This window comes from Megalops cyprinoides, chromosome 1, assembly GCF_013368585.1.
Source record: "Megalops cyprinoides isolate fMegCyp1 chromosome 1, fMegCyp1.pri, whole genome shotgun sequence".
NCBI lineage: Eukaryota > Metazoa > Chordata > Actinopteri > Elopiformes > Megalopidae > Megalops > Megalops cyprinoides.
Genome location: NC_050583.1, coordinates 67,659,535 through 67,678,750, shown reverse-complemented (window position 1 = coordinate 67,678,750; position 19,216 = coordinate 67,659,535). Strand labels below are relative to the sequence as shown.

At 39.1% G+C, this 19,216-nt stretch overlaps 1 protein-coding gene across 2 annotated transcripts; it reads left to right on the top strand.

The window, feature by feature from the left end:
* Positions 1–8,249: 8,249 nt before the first annotated feature.
* On the top strand, positions 8,250–18,126 carry rcor3 (REST corepressor 3). Of its 2 annotated transcripts, none has more exons than XM_036541464.1 (12): positions 8,250–8,465; positions 8,569–8,625; positions 9,446–9,523; positions 9,633–9,685; positions 9,962–10,123; positions 10,633–10,757; positions 10,886–10,964; positions 13,656–13,874; positions 14,221–14,298; positions 14,627–14,684; positions 14,898–14,965; positions 15,838–18,126. In XM_036541464.1, the coding sequence occupies exons 1-12, from the start codon at positions 8,342–8,344 to the stop codon at positions 16,174–16,176; spliced, it is 1,440 nt and encodes a 479-aa protein (XP_036397357.1). In that variant the 5' UTR covers positions 8,250–8,341; the 3' UTR covers positions 16,177–18,126. The 2 variants fall into 2 exon arrangements, with proteins under 2 accessions (XP_036397357.1, XP_036397348.1); XM_036541455.1 differs by having other exon boundaries at positions 14,898–15,142; positions 15,838–18,125.
* The last annotated feature ends 1,090 nt before the right edge of the window (positions 18,127–19,216 follow it).

Genomic DNA, 19,216 nt, shown 5'->3' with positions numbered 1-19,216 from the left:
GCTGCCTGCATCATGTTCAGGGCTTTGGTGCTTGCATACAGGGCGACCAACAAAACTGAACCTACCTACCTGAACTCACTGCTGCAACCCTATGTTCCCTCCCGACTGCTATGCTCTCCCACCGAATGGCATCTGGTGGTCCCATCGCATCATGGTGTAAAATCACTATCCAGGACTTCCACCACCGTTGTCCCCGATGGTGGAATGAACTTCCACACTTCATCCGTTCTGCCGAGTCCCTCTCTGTCTTCAAGAAACATCTGAAGACACAGCTCTTCTGCACTTAACTGAGCACCTGAAACACCATATGGTTTTTCGCTTCTGTTGTATTGTACCTCACTTGTAAGTCGCTTTGGATAAAAGCGTCTGCCAAATGAATAAATGTAAATGTAAATGTACTGTATCAAGGGCCACAGAAATGTATAGGAGGATTAAGAAAGCAGCTTGGGAACCAGCTCTTGCAGTGTGAGGGACATTTATCACAGAAAGAGGGGCTGTATCAGTACAGTGGCTAGCCTTGAAACCAAACCGGTTGGGATAATGCAGGTCATTCTGTGTGAGAAAGACAGTTGATTCAAAACTGCATGTCCAAGGGTTTGAGAGGAAAGCGATAAGGGAGACAGGGCAGTAGGTTTGAACAGTAGTTGGGTCCAGTGTTGGTTTGTTGAGCAGGGGTGTGAAATGAGCCTGCTGGAAGACAAAGGGAACACACCCAGTGGTCAGGGAGTTGGTGACAAGAGAGGGGATGAATGGAACAATATCACATTATATATTCTGATGAAGAGGGTGAACTGGGTCAAAGAAGCAAATAGATGAACAATGAGACATCTAGAGTTTGAATATCTCTGTGTTTGTGAGTGGGTAGAATATGGATAGGGCAGTGTGAGCAACACAGGGGTGGTGGCTGAGAGAGTGGGTCTATTAAATAGCAAAATAATGCGCAATGGCAGCCTTCCATTTTTTGTTCTAAATTTCACACACCTTACCTTGCACTTTTTAAATGTACAATTTCATATCAATCTACAATGGTGCCATGAAGTGTTCACTGAGCAGATTATGGTCAATATTCTATCATCGGTAGAATCTCTGCCAGCAACATTTGCTCAGATATATAAATGAGTTCTAATATGTAATCTATACAATTAATTTATGGTGATTATTTTATGCTTCATGGGAGCTGAATTTCTGCTTCAGGGTGGACAAAAGTTACACTATATACAAATATATACCTGCCTTAATGTCTTAGAGACATGAGAGACTGTAACACTGTACCCTGTTTAATAACTGATAAAACCTGCATCTTAAGTATGATTGAACATCAGTGTCTAAGAATTGTGTATGACAATTCACAGTTTATATGGTCTTCTATATTCATCTACAAATTAATCGATGGAGAATATGCAATACAGAAAGATCACAATAAATCTGAAAGCTTGCAATTTGCTCAGTTCAAACCCACCTCATCACCTTTGATCCTTCCACTTGAAGTCGTACTTGAGTCTTCAGTTTACTCAGTCATCAGCCAATCAGAAGCAAGTTCAAAGTTCAAAAAGTTCAAAGTTTTTTATTTGTCACATGCCAAGGTACGATGCACAGTGCAGTGAAATAATAGTTGGAAAATTTGCAAAACACAACAGAAAAAAATATAATTTACTCACAATCACAACTCACAATAGAAAAAATATTAAAAAAGAAATAACTTAAGGAAGATATAAAACACAATAGAAAAATGTGCAAGACATAGAAATATGTGCAAAATGAAGTTAGACTCCAGTATGAGCTGCATTTAGTGTTCTGATGGCCTGGGGGAAGAAGGTCCTACGGAGCCTCTCAGTATTGGCTGCGGAGGCATCTGCCTGACCGCAGCCACTGAAAGAGTCCATAAGGAATAAACCACACCAACCTGTGCACCCTCTCCATAATAAAACACACCTCTGGTGACAGAGCCACCTACAAAACTCCAGATCCTAGTGTGTAATAATTTGGACACAGGATCACCATACAGTTCAGGTACTCACACATGCAAAATGAGTCAAAATGGGCACACAGGATCATTCACCAGTGGGCAATCAGAAAGCAATCTCACCCACAGTTTTCTCAACTCTCCACACCACACAGACCTGAAGGCTTCTTTTACATGCCCTTGGTGAACAGGCAATCCATAACAGATGTGCGCAACAAGGGGCAGTGCTAAAAGCTTGGAGGCTCATCCTCAAGTAAGACCACCCCTAAATGATTTGAATATAATGCTGCATTTGCTTTTTCTGCTTAAGCCAGGGCTGCCTGCCCAGAAGAATAGTGCATGGAGGTGTACTGTCATAGCAGGAATTTACAATATGCCACCGATAACAGGGTGTTTTTGCACACAAAATAAAGCTGTTCTGGTACTTTCTAAGATCTAAGATCTGTTTCCCCACCCCAGTCCTATGTCTTTCACTTAGTGAAAAATGATTGATTGTGATCCAGGTCCTGTAGCTGTATCAAAACTCCTGCTTTGATATATCTTCCTTATTGTGCATTCAGTCTTAAAAGACATTGGTAAATACTAAAGAATGATTTTAAATAAGATAATGTTATTTATTTTTATTTTAATGTTATGTTATATTATTTTCTCACAAAGACCATACACAGGCCCTAAGAAAACGACAGATCAGTAATTTAGTCATTTGCTCATGGGCTGATCCATCACTAACTGCTAAGAAATTAGAATGACTAATTCTGTTAATGGATGCATTAATCATGTTTAGTCTAACGTTGGAAGGTATTTTATATTTCACAAAATTTGAACAATCCGTTGCCTATTATAGCTGAATTTTAGGTACGTTTTTTTTTTTTAGTTTTGTTCTTATTTGACAAATAACCAAAACATAACAAAATAATTAAAAAAAAAAAACATTAAAATGAACGTTTTTTCTACCTTTGTCACATAATATGGGAAATTAAACATTGCCATTAACGCACGCAGTTTTCATTGTTTTATTGAAATATCTCATACAAGTAAAAATAATGACATTTTGTGTAGGTGGCCCGCAGTAGAAAAATGTGACGACACACTGAAACGTCTGTTTAATGGATACGTATACAAATCAACTCAAAGAATAAATACACAAAGACACAAATTAAATATTTCGAGCTAGCTCCAAGTTCTGAATGTCGGTGCAGTAACGTCAGTTGACATGCTCACGTGACAGCCCTGTCGCAAAACCCTCTCCTCTGTTTCCTGCTTTCGACTATACAGCGCAGCAACCGTGCAAACTTGTAGCTGTAACTGCACCTAGAGTATGAACGCGCATAACATATTGCTGGGGAAACCAGAATCGCTTAAGAGTATTGACTCGGTCTGTTAAACTAGTATGTTAACACTGTTGACACTTTCTGCCTCATAGTATGTATCTCGAAATAAATCGCAGACTTTTATACGCGGTGGTAAAATGATGATGTACACAACCACCTCGAGACTCCTGGTGTTCGTTATTCCACAATACCTGAAATGGCTTCTAATTTTGCTGGAACCTTTGCACATGCGTACAAACACTACCCTTCATTTGGAGCCGTAAAATAACACAGAAGAAGTGGTTCTTGCGGCACGTTTTGCAGCAGACCTTAATATGTTATGGCATTGGTATTGTGACGGGGGAACGGTAGCTAGGTAGGTAGCGAAGAAATCAGCCTCATTATAACGATCTGGAGACGCGTTTCCGCTGCTTAATTTCGCGCTGAAGAACGAAAATAAGCGTGAGTTTTGGGTCTTGCTTTCTGTCAAAGATTCCATCCATTCCCTTTGTCTCTATCCTCATTGAAATGTATTAGTTGAATTCAACATAATGGTTAAGGTCAGAGAACTCTCCGAGGACTGCAGGCAAATGGTCATTCACCTCCACAAGTTGGGGGATGGCTATAAAAGAATTCACAAAAAGCTCAATCTTCCGCTTTCCTCTGTAGTGTCCATTATTAAAAAATTTAAGGTCACTGGTACAGTGGCAACCCTGCCAGGAAGAGGACGCAAGTGTATTTTACCACCACGGGCTGTGAGACAAGCGGTTCTCGAAGTAACCGTAAATCCAAATACAACAGTTGGAGATCTCCAAAACAAACTGGCATCTTCAGGATACAAAGTGTCAAAAAGTACCATCCGCCGTCGCCTGCACGAATGTGACATACGTGGCCAAGCAGCAAAGGAGAAGCCTATTCAGAAGGCAAACCACAAAAAGAATCGACTTGAATTTGCTAAAATGCAGCCACTTTCTCATCCTCTCCGAAACAAGACTACTCGAAGGAATAGGCACGGTTTTTGCTGAGCCTGTCGTTTTCACAGTTCTTTAATAGAAAGGAAACAGGTGACTCGTTCTTGGATAATTCCCATATATAAGTAGCCAGCAGTTCTTCATGAGGAGGGGGTGTGGGAGAGGGAAGATGTACCTTGGGATAAAACATCTTCATCCTACATTGCTGGTACTTTTTAATATGTCCATCGCACAAATTAATTACAGTACTCGCGTTTACAGTTCGTATGGTTATAAACCGAAATGCCTACCAATCGATCATCTCATCACTTTACCAAGGATTAATGAAAAATAAACCAGTTTTCTGATATCTGACGAATTTTACACAGTTATTTTAAAGATAGCTATGTTGATTCATTGACAGCTCGCTCAAAAGTAGACTCCTAGCTCTTCTGCCATTGGGTAGCTAGCCACTTAGCCATTATCTTCATCAATTTCTCACACTGTCGTTGACTGCAAACAATAAAAACATAACTGAGCAAAAGAACGTTTTGTTTTGTTTTGTTACTTGCTCTGAGCTCAGTCGCGAACCAGATCATTCCACTCTTTTTAGTGAAAATGAGAGGGGTAATCAAAGTAACAGGTTAGCTTAAGTTATCAGTTCAGATCAGTGAGTAGTTTGACGAGCTAGATAAAGAACGATCCAAAATATTGGCCAAAGTGTTATTTTGGCAGTGTCTTGTGCGCGAAAAAATGTCTTTTCCAAAACTCTGGCTCTGAAAGTAACATTGAAATGTGCGCTGTTTCAAAACACTGATAAATTACCATTCTGTAACGACTAGGTGAGCCATTCCACTCATTTGTATCAATTTTATATTACCGTGTTATCTCGAGAATATTCGGAGATATGATAAAATCACACGGATCGCTATTTTTCTATGGTACGCAGGCATGAATTAGCTGTGTGCTGTAGCTACTACTTGGAACATAATGAAACAGTTAGCACTGAGGGTCTACCGTGTGTTAAGGTAATAACACATTGTAAACTGTATTGGGAATTAATAATGAGCTATTAAAGTTGAAACTGTGTTCGTTTTTTATTTTTAAAAAAATCACTTTAGTGTACCTTACCTACCTTTTTGTACTTTTTTTTTTACCTTAATCCAGCAGAAGAACAGTGTGAATGTTTGGATACATATAGTAGGCCTATTTTCTTAAACTTTTAATCAATACAAAATACCCGTTAATAAAAAAAAAAAAAAAATCATTCTAACGTTACATGTTTATGAAGTACTCATATGTAGCATTTGAACTAAAAGCAGTGGGGACTGGGTTTGTATGACATCAGGATGCCTACTGCTGCATCAGCTACAGGCTGTTCTACCACGTGTAAACTTCAGGGAGTTTGTGATGACAATGAGGTCCTTGGATATTTGTTAGGTCTGTATTTGGGTCTGTTCACAACCTAATTTTGTTTATAAATAGCTCTGTACATCCAGTAACTTTACAGCTATCAGGCTTGTGTATCCTACAGGATGGGGGGCACCCGTATCTGTACAGGCCCATATGCATTATACTCCCTTACAAGGAATCAGTGCTAGATGCTAGGAAAGTGCATCTGGCTGTCTAAGACTTGATCAGTTATTGAAAAGGCAATGGTGTGCCATTTTTAAGCACTGGAGATGCTCAGTTCAGTGCCAACAGTGACTGCCTGCTGTGTCACCCGTCACAACCTCTGCATACCCAGCAATGTCAAAATAGAAACAAATGATGCCGCAGTGCAAGGCAATGATATGAGCCACCTCCAGATAACTATGATGTGCGATGTGGCGAGTATTTCAAACACAGTTTTTTTTTTCCCCAGTCTGTGCACCCAGTCTCATGCAGAATGACATACTTCACACCAAATATGATTGCAGTGTATCAGGCATCATTGATGCTCTCCATTTCTGTTGTTATGAAAGCCTCAATGATCCAGAAAATGTTTTTTAAACTGAATGATTAGTTTAAGTTTACATTTGTTATATTTCACCTCTATAATCACTGATTTACCTTTGTATACCATTTAACACTATTAATACTAATTAATACATTATTTAATACTATTCTTTAATAATATAAAAATCTATAATCTTGGTAACCAAGAAAATGGCTTGGTTGACTTGTCTGTCATATTTGTTATGTTCTTGGTTTGTATTTCAGAAGTGTTCTAAACTATAGGAATCTTGTTATAGCCACAATATGTGGTTGTTAGAACAGTATATGGTTTCATTTTCAAAAATGTTAAATTAGTATTAAGCTGAAATTGTCACTACTCGTTCAAATGTTTTAACAGGTGCCCAGACGTCCCTCAAGCACAGTGCATAAATTAGATGATAAAATACTTATGTTGCCACCAACTAACAGAAATGAATGTCAATGCAGCCACAGCAATGTCTGTCTAATCAGTTTACAACATAACTGGATTTACAAAAAGACAACTAAAAGATGCAAAACAATTATTTTGAAGATCACAAAACAACCCTTTTCTCAGATTTCCTCTCAATATTGCCTCATACTCTGCTGTGTCCAGAATGAACACATTACAGTATCCACTGCCTCTTCTACAGGCATGGTTGAATCAATGGCCTTCCAATATGTGACCCTCATCTTTTCTGGTATAAGATTAAGTTTGTTTACCTTCTGATTTGTCTAACACTACTAAGAATGCTGTGCCACAGGTTAGCCCAGCCCAGCTCATACACAAAAATATTCAGGAATTATCACAGTAGAAAAGCCTGTGGGGTCATGTCTACGTTTTATATTATAGACAATCACTGTTTACATTTCTTTTTTGTTGTAACATTTTCATCTTTTTTTTTTTTATTCAAGCCAATTATTAGTGTTATTCTGCCTCCTTGTGTTTATATTTGCAATTCTCAACCATCATATTTACAATATTACCTACTCCATTTTTTCTTGTCATAAAGAAAAAACTAATGCATTTATGGATCTATTTACTCCAACATATATTCTTGTATACTCTCAATAATTGTACTTGTTTATTTGTCTGTGGTTTTATATGCCCCCTTTTGCTGTTGTTTCTGCTGGTTTTGCATATCTTGTTTTGTAACATTTACCTGTTCCTGTTGTTCTTGTTCAATCCAAAATTTCAACAGAGTTGATAAGAAGAGGTTCACACTTTTAAATAAGCACAAACCTATCTTTTAAGATAAAATCTTCGAATTCACGCTTTTTCTTTTTGACAATATCATTTTCTGCTCTTAATAGGGTTGCCAATAAAGGTGGAAGCCATGGTATAGCGGCCTGTTTTTTTTTTTTTTTTCCGTGTTTACCTTTCGATGGGAAAGTGAAACATGGTATCCAGCAGGAACGAGTTGTTATGCACACAGCCTATTCGCAAACTGGACCTAAGACATTGCGTATAAACAACGCAATTTCGTAGTAAATTTTTTGACGCTTGGCTTTACCTGAGTTAGCCAAGGCTATAGCCTACCTATCTGTAATGGACTAAAAATACATGCGAGGAGGGTTAGGTACGTTACTGTAAGATCGAAAGGCCACAATTAGCGCAGTTACAGTAACACGGTCGAAAATACTGAAAGGCCAGGAAGAAAGACTGAACGTTTTAAATGATGACCGGTTCACTGAGAATTCTAAGATGTGATAACCACCTAAGCGTATAACGCCGGTTTGTTAAATTGAAAAATAACATACAGTTGTGCTACACAGCGTTAAGCTACTCCCCATTTCAGCCAATACATGCCCGAGCTACAGTTCGACATTATTGTGGCCAAGTGAGTGACAATTCCATCCGCTAGAAGAAATAGACCTGGATTTCGTTTCTTTTATCGAATTACTGCTGCATTGAATTGAAACACAGGCGTGTTTTGATAATTTTTCTTATCCAAGAATTACCCATTTAAAGTGACATAGTGCGTTCAGGGTTAAATGAAATACATATACAGATTTTTCAAAAAAAATATGGTGGAGTAATACTTGACATCAGCACAGTGCCATTACTGCGTAGACAGGGGAGTCGTTAGCTTGGTTGAAGTAGTGCGTTGCATGCTTTTAATTTTTAATTCATTAAAGAAGGAAAAATAAAAAAATAAGTAATGCCTGGAATGATGGAAAAGGGTTCGGAGTACCTTGGGAAAGGACGTTCAAACGGGACGAAAAGCCCCTCAAATGCATCGAATGGACATTTTTCCGATGAGAGTGGCAGCGATGACGAGCACGGTATAGCCTCGAACGCGACTCTTTTACTACAATCGATATGTCTACTTTCGCTATATTAATATAAAGTGGGGAATGCCTAATGTTTGACTGTGCTTTTTTGCAGATGTGGGAATGCGAGTGGGATCTGAATATCAAGCGACTATCCCTGAATTTGATCCGGGTATGGTCTAGTACAGCGGGTTAACCATATAACTACAGTACCTGACGTTCGCAGTGGTAGCCTCGGAATGGTCTTTAAGCCTTTCAATAACGTTTGCAGTTAGCTCGTTACTGTAATAATCTCAGACACAGTGATTGACCGGTGTATTCTCTCAACATTTTGTCTTTTACATTATTCATTTAATGCAGTTAATTACATTTGATGAACTACACACATCACATCATTGTTGCTACCGAGACGAACTGGTTATCTATTGAACTAGCTACGTTACGTTAGCTAACTAGCCAGCTAGCTCTTATGCAAGAACACTTCAGTTTTTTCGTCAGCTGTTTTCAAAATAACGCTATATATCCTGTAGTCGTCTGTGCTTTGTGATTTTTAAAATTAATTTATTATGTCAAAACAACTATTAATTTAACACACTGAGAACAAGTGGTCTTTGCTTATTAGTTAGCCAAACATAACATTTCTTATTAACCTTGGTTGCAGTGCAACGTCGGGTTAACGACTATACATTCGTATATGAGTTATCATTTACATTTACTATCTTCCTTAAAAGTGCAAACGAGCGATCATATGATGCGCTTTTACGGTGTTTGAAAACAACTTGTATCCCCCCCCGCATTCGCGCTATTACAACTGCTGTCGAATCAGCACTGTGCTGTCAGGACCCTGAAGTAGCTACAAATGTCTGCCGTAAAAGCTGGTAACATATTGCAGCACGCACTGCAAAAGCCGACACGATTATACTAATAGCTGTGTGCATTGTTCAGCATCAGTTCTGTCTGTGACTAGCATACGTTTTCTTTTGTTGTCGTAGGTTCCACAAAGTATACTGAAAAGGACAGCGGGGGCATGCTAGTGTGGTCTCCACACCATACTATTGCTGATACTAAATGTAAGAGAAGAATGGTTATTTACACTACAGACATCATGTTGTTGCATTAAATTACATTGTTTTATATTTGCTTGTATTATATTTTTGCCTTCAATGTATTTTTCCACAGTGGACGAATATATAGCCATTGCAAAAGAAAAGCATGGATACAATGTTGAACAGGTCTGTGTTACTTTAATTAAGCTTGTGTAGTTAAGTATGTACTTGAAATGACCCTAAAACATACTATAATTATGTTTGTTACTTCAGTAATGTGATGATGGTTGTTACTTTAAAGTTCACACCATACACTGTGTATGTGCGTGTGCGTGCAGCAGTTTCATTTTGCTTATGGCAACAGTCAGGCGAGCCGTTTTCATATGTATGCAGTGACTATGATATGTTATCAGAAAGTAAACCTTCAAACATCTGAGTATGCCATTGTGCTGTCATCCACAGGCACTGGGCATGTTGTTCTGGCACAAGCACAACATAGAGAAGTCACTAGCTGATCTGCCTAACTTTACTCCCTTCCCTGATGAATGGACCGTGGAGGACAAAGTGCTGTTTGAACAGGCTTTCAGCTTTCATGGGAAAAGCTTCCATAGAATTCAACAAATGGTAACTTTGCCATCTGACACAGGTTTTACAATTGATCCTGACCTTGATACTGAGTACGAAATACGCTGTGGTATTCACACAGTGATTATTCATAGTGTTAGAGATCCGCATATAATGAATGAGCTTTCTAGTTTATTTAGACAGTCTCATGACATTAATGACTATGTTTAACTTTAATTTGCAGTTCTCTGAGTTCAGAATGGACAGGTGTTAAAAGGCAACAGTTTGTTCTCTGGCAAATTGTCAATATTGCTGAGATTATTTAATATATTTTTTTAACTGGAGCTTAACAGTAATTTTTGCTGTATAAATACATGAAGTATGTGACATTTGAATTCAGAGAACATGGATGTACCAAATACAAACTAAGTCAATTGCTCTTAAAAGAGTTGTTTAGTAAATGGTTGGTACTTCTTATTAAGTGTTTTCCGTGGGATGACGCGATTGTCTTTGGAAATGCATTTGTAAATATTTCTGTAATGTAATATACCTGTTTTCCTCCTTGGTAGCTACCAGACAAATCAATTTCCAGTCTTGTGAAATACTACTACTCTTGGAAAAAGACACGTTCCAGGACAAGTCTAATGGATCGACAAGCAAGAAAATTAGCAAATCGAAATAATCAAGATGAAAGGTAACATTTAAACGTACACATAAACATAAACATTTTAATTCCGTGCAATTAACGATGTAACAGAGAAGTCTGATGGAGAAGTTTGTATGTGTGTTGAATGTGTCTTTTTAATTGTTTTGATACATCAGTGATGAAGAAATGGAAGAAGCTAATCCCATTGAAGCAAATGACAGTGATTATGACCCAACAAAAGAGACCAAAAAAGAGGTAAGTTCTTATAAATTTGTAACTTAAGGCAGAGAGACCTTTCATTATAGGAGTTCAGATATAGAGGAATTCATCTCAGCCTGTCAGCAATATTTTTAACCTCATCCTTGGCACACTTCTGCTTCACTGATTTCAATTGTTGTGTCATGTTTCCTCTTTTAATAAACATGACATTGCAAACCAGCAAGAACAAAATTACACTTATGTTGAAGCATTGCTTAATATGTGTTACCAGAGAGGGTGCAACAGTCATTTCTTACCCTTTAAGAGGCTGGGTGGGTGATATGAAAAAAATGATGTGGGAGCATCTTTAGCTAGCTAGTAGGGGTGGGGGATATGATCTGTAAATAATATTGCAATATTTTTAGGCTGTATCGTGATACAGGAGATATATCTTGATATTTTGAAATCTCTACAGCACTTCATAAGTGCTCTTAAAGTTTAACAGTTTGATGCGTAAAAACACACCAGAATGATGATTCTAGTAGTCCCTGCAACATATGTCTGCATTAAAACATGCTTGTTTATATTCATTAGTGGTTTCTACTGGAAACATTTTAAACCTGCATGCAAAAAGGGGGAAATCACAACCAAGTTAAATTTAACAAAACAGTATTTATTCAAACCCGGCAATGGTTTTGCTGCATATTTTGCAGATAGCCGTTGTTTGTTCAGCACCTTCCAGCACATGATTAGGTTGCACCCTTTTTTTTTTGGTACAGCATGGTATTACTCAGTGACCTTGCATACTGATTAATAGTTGTCTTAATTTGCATACCCTGGTTTTAAAGATTGACATTGACTCGTGAATTCATATTTGCAAAATGTTTTAATCTGAACATTAAGTTTCCTTCGTACTGCAAGCATGGGTACTACGTTAGCCATTGTGGTTGAAAGTAGTACTTTTTCTTCTTCACTGGCTCAGTCGGTCTCTCCCTGCCTGCATCTGCACTCTCATCATCACTTGTGTCTGAGTCGGGACCTTTCGTTGGCTCTCCCTCTCCACCAGCCTCCTCCTCTCTCTCCTCATTTTGTTTTTTAACCCTTTCGCACGTACGGTCACACTGGTGTGATTAGCTGTTTAGCGCATGTGCTAAAACCGGTGTAATTAGAACACGAGATTGGGAAAAATTCTAGCTAATTCTAGCTTTGAGGAAACAGCGATTTAACATTAAAAAATATAGCAAATGTGGCTCGTGAAAACTACGAGAAGCTTAATAACGCTAATGAAAAAATAACGAACCATGTAACGTAATGTGTGCTACATAGCATAAAATAAGTTACGTGTGAAAGGGTTAAAGTAATCAGCTATAGACCGCTTCATCTTTGGAACACGGTAACAGCTAAATGGATCGTTTCGCGTGTTTCATCATCAGTGTGCGTGTACAGGCAGGGAGAGTGCAGGCAGGGAGAGACCAACTGAGCCAGTGAAGAAGAAAAAGTACTACTTTCAACCACAATGGCTAACGCAGTACCTGTGCTGGAGGGGCACCAAAACAGCCTAATGATCATCATGCACTTGCACGAATGTGACCAAGTGAAATTTTAACTGGCACACTCTCCAAAAGTGGTCACATATGCGACCATTTCGGTCGCAGTCTGGCACCCTGGATACCCAAACCACTGCCAAATGATGGATCCAGTGCTGTTTCTTTTAGGAACCAATTCGTCCGTCTCCATCTTCTATTACCTTTTCCAAACTCAGCACGTATAAACTCGCTTTGGTGCTTCACTTCTTTCGCTCTCTCCAGGCTCTTTCCCTGTTCCCTCCAGATACAAAAACACATGTCTCACCTATATGCGTCACGCACACTCGCCCAGGAGAGTGGTCTGGATGGGCAGGTGAATGTGTGTGACGTATGTATGTGACTGTTTTTTGTGTCTGTGAGAGGGAGAGAGCCATAAGAGAGAGTGGGAGAAGCGAAATGCCGAAGCGAGTCTCATGCCGGCGGCTTAAAAAAATTATGTGACAAGTTGTACTCGGTGTTTGCAGTATAATCATTTACTACATCCCACATAGAACAAGCCGTGATACGTCAAGTATATTCGATATATCGCCCACCCCTACTAGCTAGCTTAGTAATGAATTTGTCCTCTGACTCATGGTTTATGAAAATGCAATGAAAAGTCTCAAAAGCTTGTAAGCATATAAGTATCTCCTTATTCACAAATAGGCATTACAATGTGTCTTATTAAAAGGAAAGAAGCATTGATGAATCTCAAATTGATGGATATGTTTTTGTGCTGCTGACCCAGGTAAAACACATAGCCTGCAGCTGCAATACTGTGGATGGTTAGTAGCTAGCTAGCTCAGTTCGGTATTTTTTAAACCATCCTTTCTATGAAATCATTAAGTGACTGACAACTGAGCAATTATAACATTTTTGCTAACTAGCTAGGTGTATTGTTTGTCTAGCCAGCCACATACTCAAATGTTTAATCAGTTCTGTCTTTCATAGTAGGTGTCTGTAAATCGTGGCCAAGCTAGCTAGGTAGCTGTTGCCTTGACTAACAATAAACTGTGAACCTGAGTAGAGCTATGTGACATACTGTATATAGTCAAAAATAGCCTCTGTCTGTGGTGTTGCCAGGTAGGTTATATTGTTCTGTGGCCATGGATGCATTCTTTGTCACTTAAACGCAAGCATGCTTTTGGTTCAGTTTCATTGTCGTCTTCACCATTCCTCCTAGAGTCACTCTGAAACACCGACCCCAACTACTAAGATAGGGCTGGGCAGACGGGAGCACCAGACACTCCAGCACCGACACCACTCCCAGCGCTCCAAGTGCCGCCCCCCCAAAGGCATGTACCTCACTCAGGAGGATGTGGTAGCTGTTTCCTGTAGCGCCAGTGCAGCAAACACTGTTCTTAGACAACTGGACATGGAGCTAGTGTCATTAAAAAGACAGGTATCACAATTTCATACTTCAGAATGCATGTCTCCCATGCCATTTGACACCCAAATGTGCCATTTCAGAACTGCCCAAGTTCCTTTGTGAGTCTTAACCATCACCGTAAGGTGTTGTGGGGACTGCTTGTGTATTTTGACTCCTCAGGGCAGTACTGTCAATTTTAAGAACTGATCAGTTGCAGTCTAATTGTCACTTTGTACCGGTATGTCTGAACTGGCACATTTTCTGCATTAAATCCTGATTTGTGTGCTTGAAGTTATGTTGTAGCATGAAAAGATGTATAAACTTGCCTATTGTGTTTTGTGTTCATGTGGTTTTACATATTCGCTTTGCTCTCTTCCAGGTTCAAAATGCAAAACAGTTAAACAGTGGTCTTAAACAGAAGATGGAAGAAGGTATAGATGACTTCAGGTTGCCTGAGGTAACGTGTTTCATATGTGCAATTGTGTAAATCAGAGATTTTAAACATGCATGGCCATGCTTACTGTCAAATGTGCATGTTTGCTTAACTTTTTATTTAAACTGGTTTGGTTTTGTCTGTCTAAAAAAAGCTTTACATTATGTTATGAAAAACATCACCTGTACAAAAGGAAATAAAGACAAGATATGTTATTAATTTTGTGAAAATTATCCTGTCTCTCATATTAGAATATGAGGCTTGTGATTTATTTTTTAACCCCTAAAGGTCTTTTTAGCTGTTTAAGAGGGTGGTGATGGAAGAGCATCACTTTGTATTTTGTTTCTTGTAGTGCAACCAGAAAGTTAACGCCCGCTGGACAACAGATGAACAGCTTCTTGCAGTTCAAGGTAAATACAGATAGGTAGTCGGCAACATAGGAGACAGAATCCACGTGGAACATTTATGTTGGTGGGGCTTTCGCATCAGATGGAATGATCTTGTGTGGTGCTCTATATGTGCATCTTTGTTAGTGACGGTGACAGAAACCTTCACTCAAATGTGGGCCTGTTGAAGACGTTAGTTGTGTATTGTGTTATGGCGCTACCTGCTCTCTTCCCCAGGTGTCCGGAAGTATGGGAGAGACTTCCAAGCTATTGCCGACGTTATCGGTAATAAGACTGTAGGTCAGGTAAAAAACTTCTTTGTGAACTACCGTCGTCGCTTTAACTTGGAGGAGGTGCTGCAGGAGTGGGAGGCAGAGCAGGGAACACGGGCCCCCAACGGTGACACTGCTACCTCAGGGGAGGAGGGGAAGAACAGTTCCAACACTCCGTCAGGGAAGAGTACCGACGAAGAGGAGGAGGAGGTGGTGGAGCGTTCCTCTTTCCCTTAAAAAGAAAAAAAAAAAAAAAACCCTTGTGATTAGCTTCCTTAGAAATCCTCAGTGACTTCTCTGTATTGTGAAGCAGCAGTGTGTGCAGTGTGTTGTTCAGAGTGTCGATACGACACTAAAGGTACCAGCACAATATGCAGTGTTACCATTCCTGTTTCTGGTTACGTGGTGTGATTTGCTGTTCTCATGTATTTGGCTGCTTTTTTGCAAAGCATAATCTACATCTCTGGATCTCTTTCCTAAGACTTTTTGCCTGCCTTTTAAGAAAAAATGCAGGGTTAGTCTTAGCTGATATTAGCTTTAGTCTGCTTCATCTGTAATGTATACAATAAGAGAATGATGGCAAATAAAGTTTGCCTGTGGCATTTAGTGGTGAAATGGTCTGTATTTACCATCTTCACACTATGTGTAGTATATTACAGCTACGGTGAGACCATTACATTTTCCCAAAAGCAAAATGTGTTAGAGAACAGCTATAAGACTACCTAAATAATTAATCAGTATTCTTTTTCGATTGTCTAACAGGCTTTGCAAGTCTGTTTTCCCTCTGCTTGTGTGAAACGCAATGATAAACCATTGCATGATACAAAACTCAGATTGCTTTTTCAGAATGTCTGTTCCCTGCTGCTGAAGCACACAAATCCAAAGCGACCCTCTCTCTTCTCTAGGGCCAGGTGACCCCAGCGTCAGGCCCGTCTCCCGTGGCCCAGGCCTTGGCGGCCCAGGCTCCTGCAGCCAGTGCGGCCTCCCTGAATCAGCCGCCCCCTCTGCTGCGGCCGTCCCTCCCCGCCACCCCCGCCCTCCACAGGCAGCCACCGCCACTCCAGCAGCAGGCTCGCTTCCTGCAGCCGCGGCCCGCCCTCAACCAGCCGCCGCCCCTCATCCGGCCCTCCAACCCCATGCCCCCCCGTCTTAACCCGCGGCCCGCCATGCCCTCCGTCAGTGGCCAGCAGCCACCCACGCTGATAGGCATCCAGGCTGAGGCGCCTTCCTCCTCACTGCACTGAGTGCGTGCAGCACGCGCCGGGGAAAATGGAACGTTGGGGGGGGGCGGGGATTATTTCTTCTTTTTAAAGGAACAAGATTCGTTTTTCTGTTTTTCTGCTGATGGAACGTCAGAGACGCTTCCTGCAGTGCTTGCTGTACGGTGTGACACTTACCTGACTAGAGAGTTTCTATGTTTTAGGAAGGTCTCGGCTCATTGTGGAGTTAATATTATGTATATGTTGGCAAAATACATTTTTATTTTAGTTGTCTTATTTATTTTAGAGGTTTTTAATAGTTAATTGATCCTTAAGTATCTCAGTCTTTATAATCAGTAATTTGTTGATTTAACAGTTATTAATAACAGTTGATATTATCCTGTGACACCCTGTTTACAGGAAAAATATCTCTTCTTAATTGACATTAGTTGCCAAAAGAATGTTGCAAAAACACTACTAAGTTGAATTGCGATAAGATTTAAGCTATAAGCTACTTAAAATCAAGGGATGTGCTGTATTTTATTTCATTTGCGACAGCTCAGAGAAGTGCTAATTTCTTTAACAGAGAAATTGTTCTCTTGTGTATATAAGCAGTTATTTATTTTTGTACTTGGTGCTATGGACTCCTTACTAATTTTGCGTGTGTGTAGACAAAACACCACCATAAAAGTGCTCTTAAGTATCCAGAAGTTTGTTTCTATCTTCACTTTTTTCTTGTACATGTATGGAATGAGATGTAACCCAATTATATGAATTTCAAACTGGAAAATAGGATAATCTATGTTGGTAATAGAACTGTGAAGTGTCAGATCAGCTGCTATGCCTTTTGTCATCTGTGTATTAGAGTCATTTGAAGAAAAACGTGTTGCAGAGTACTGGTCTGAATATTTCATTAAGGATTATTTTTCTTTTATAGTGGAGTATCATACTTACAGAAGAATCTCACTTCCCTGTAGGTTTGAAGTAGGGCCATAGGTTGATTAAGTTAGAAAGTTGTTTTGGAAGTTGCAAATAGCATTTCTGTTTCTGTAATATTTGGAATTCATGTCTAACAATTGAGATCTTGTATCCACAGAGACTAACATGTATCAGTTAACATACGTGAAGAGTCGGTGACCAGTGCAAGGGAGTCATTTCTGGGCTCTCCAAAACTACACTTGTAAGAAGAATTTAAACTGGTCGAATGATAACTTCAGTATACTGAAGTACAGCAACTAATTATTTGTTTCCATTCTGTGGAAACGAGTATGTTCTTGTCCATCAACATGCAGGTCACTAGGACCTTAACACTACTTACCATCTTGCCTTAAAGATAACTGTGCGACATTCAACTCTATATCCATTGGCTTGCTGTTGATGTTTTGCTTTAATGTGAGCTTTTCATCTTTGTATCATGTGTAGCCTTGTTTTTTTCTTCTTCAAGTCATTGTTTATTATAAACCAAGCCTTGCTTATAGAAGTAGCATTTTTGTGTAATTGTTTTATGTCTTCAGTAATTTCCAAATGTAGCATCTGATTTACTCTTCGTTTGTGTGTGCTTGTTGGGTTTAGAATGTTATTCCACTTACAGCTAACTTAAAATCATAGCCATGTTCCTCTCCTCCAGAGTTACATACAAATGTCTGCTTGAAGTACATCAGTGGCCAGTTTATTTGTATTCCTTTTGTAACTTTGTTCCTTTTTACATGGACTGAATAATTGAAATAAACACTTTCTAAAGCATATACAAAACTGTTAGAAATAGCACTTAAAACAGCTGGACTCCATTCGTTACCTAATTATTTTAGGTAGGAGGATCTTTTTCATCTCCTTTGCTCTAAAAATTCTATATAATGTTAATTGACATAGGTCCTCAAAGATACATAATTTTGCCTCGATTAGTGCCATAGGTTAATCTGAAGGTTTTATGGCATGTCTAGTATAGATATTGGAATTTAAAGACTTGAAACAAAAATGCTAGTTTGTAACTGTGGTTGTTGTTATTTGTAAAAATGCTGTATGTAAAATTCTTGGTTACATAATTTTCTTTAATACCTTTTACACAGTTTTAGGTGCTTCTTTTCAAGCAACATATTCTTTCCTCCAGTAAAGAGCACACAAGCTTTGAAACCTCAAAATGTAATGTCAGTGTATGTAACTGTATATATATAGCTAGTAGAAGTACACTCCATTTACAGTTCTGTTAGTTACCAGGTATAATTTTTTTATTTCCTAAACTTGTAAGCCTGCATGTAGAGACTGTAATGGTTTACTGCTTATTATATATATATGGGTCTGTTTTCACATGCTAGTTGTCATTAAAAATAGAAAGTCAGTAGTTTGTTGTGTTATTTTCCTTAATATGTTAAATACATTACATCTACCATCACTGCAATACAATTCTTTTTATCAGTTATGCAAAAGAAATTTCCCTGACCCAGCTGGAGACACTGTAATGAACCGCCTTAAACAGAACTTTTGTAGCAGAACCTGTAAGGGCTCTGGGATACTCAACTCTTCCTAACTAACGTGACGCCAGCGTTGGATGGTTGGGTTAATGTAAAGCGTTGTGCAGGGGCATCTGGTGCGGTCGTGCTCAGTCTGTCACTGAGACTGATCGATGGCCAGATGTGTCGTTCATTTACGGACATATGTTTTGCATAGAAGTTAGACCGTTAGTTTCCTTATCCTTATGACAGGTAATTCTCTGGTTTGATTAAATGTAACCTAATGCGTTAGACTGGCAATACAGTGAAGTACAGTAGCTAATTTCAGAGGTATGTTCTCTTTTAATGCATTGATTTCTCGAGAATAAGGACATGTGTCTGACTTGTTAGGTCATTAATATTATTTCCGTCAATCAACACTGTCATAAAATATTTTCCCAATATTTTGTACGAATTTTTCCTTAATCAGAAAATGTAAATTTTTTACGATGCTCATGTCACGCTCAAGCCATGTTCACTAGATGGCGGTACATTGCACCTTGACTGGAACAAGCAACATCCTTTCGTTGTGATCACTAGAACAAATCAGTCCACCTAAAGCGCAGGACATTATCTACTTCCTGCGAGCAGCAACAAAA

Bases quoted from the DNA above. Each gene is read 5' to 3' on its own strand.
- rcor3 (XM_036541455.1), top strand. From the start codon at position 8,342: ATGCCTGGAATGATGGAAAAGGGTTCGGAGTACCTTGGGAAAGGACGT. The intron at 8,466-8,568 runs GTATAGCCTCGA...GCTTTTTTGCAG, and splicing joins TGGCAGCGATGACGAGCACG to ATGTGGGAATGCGAGTGGGA. The intron at 8,626-9,445 runs GTATGGTCTAGT...TTGTTGTCGTAG, and splicing joins TATCCCTGAATTTGATCCGG to GTTCCACAAAGTATACTGAA.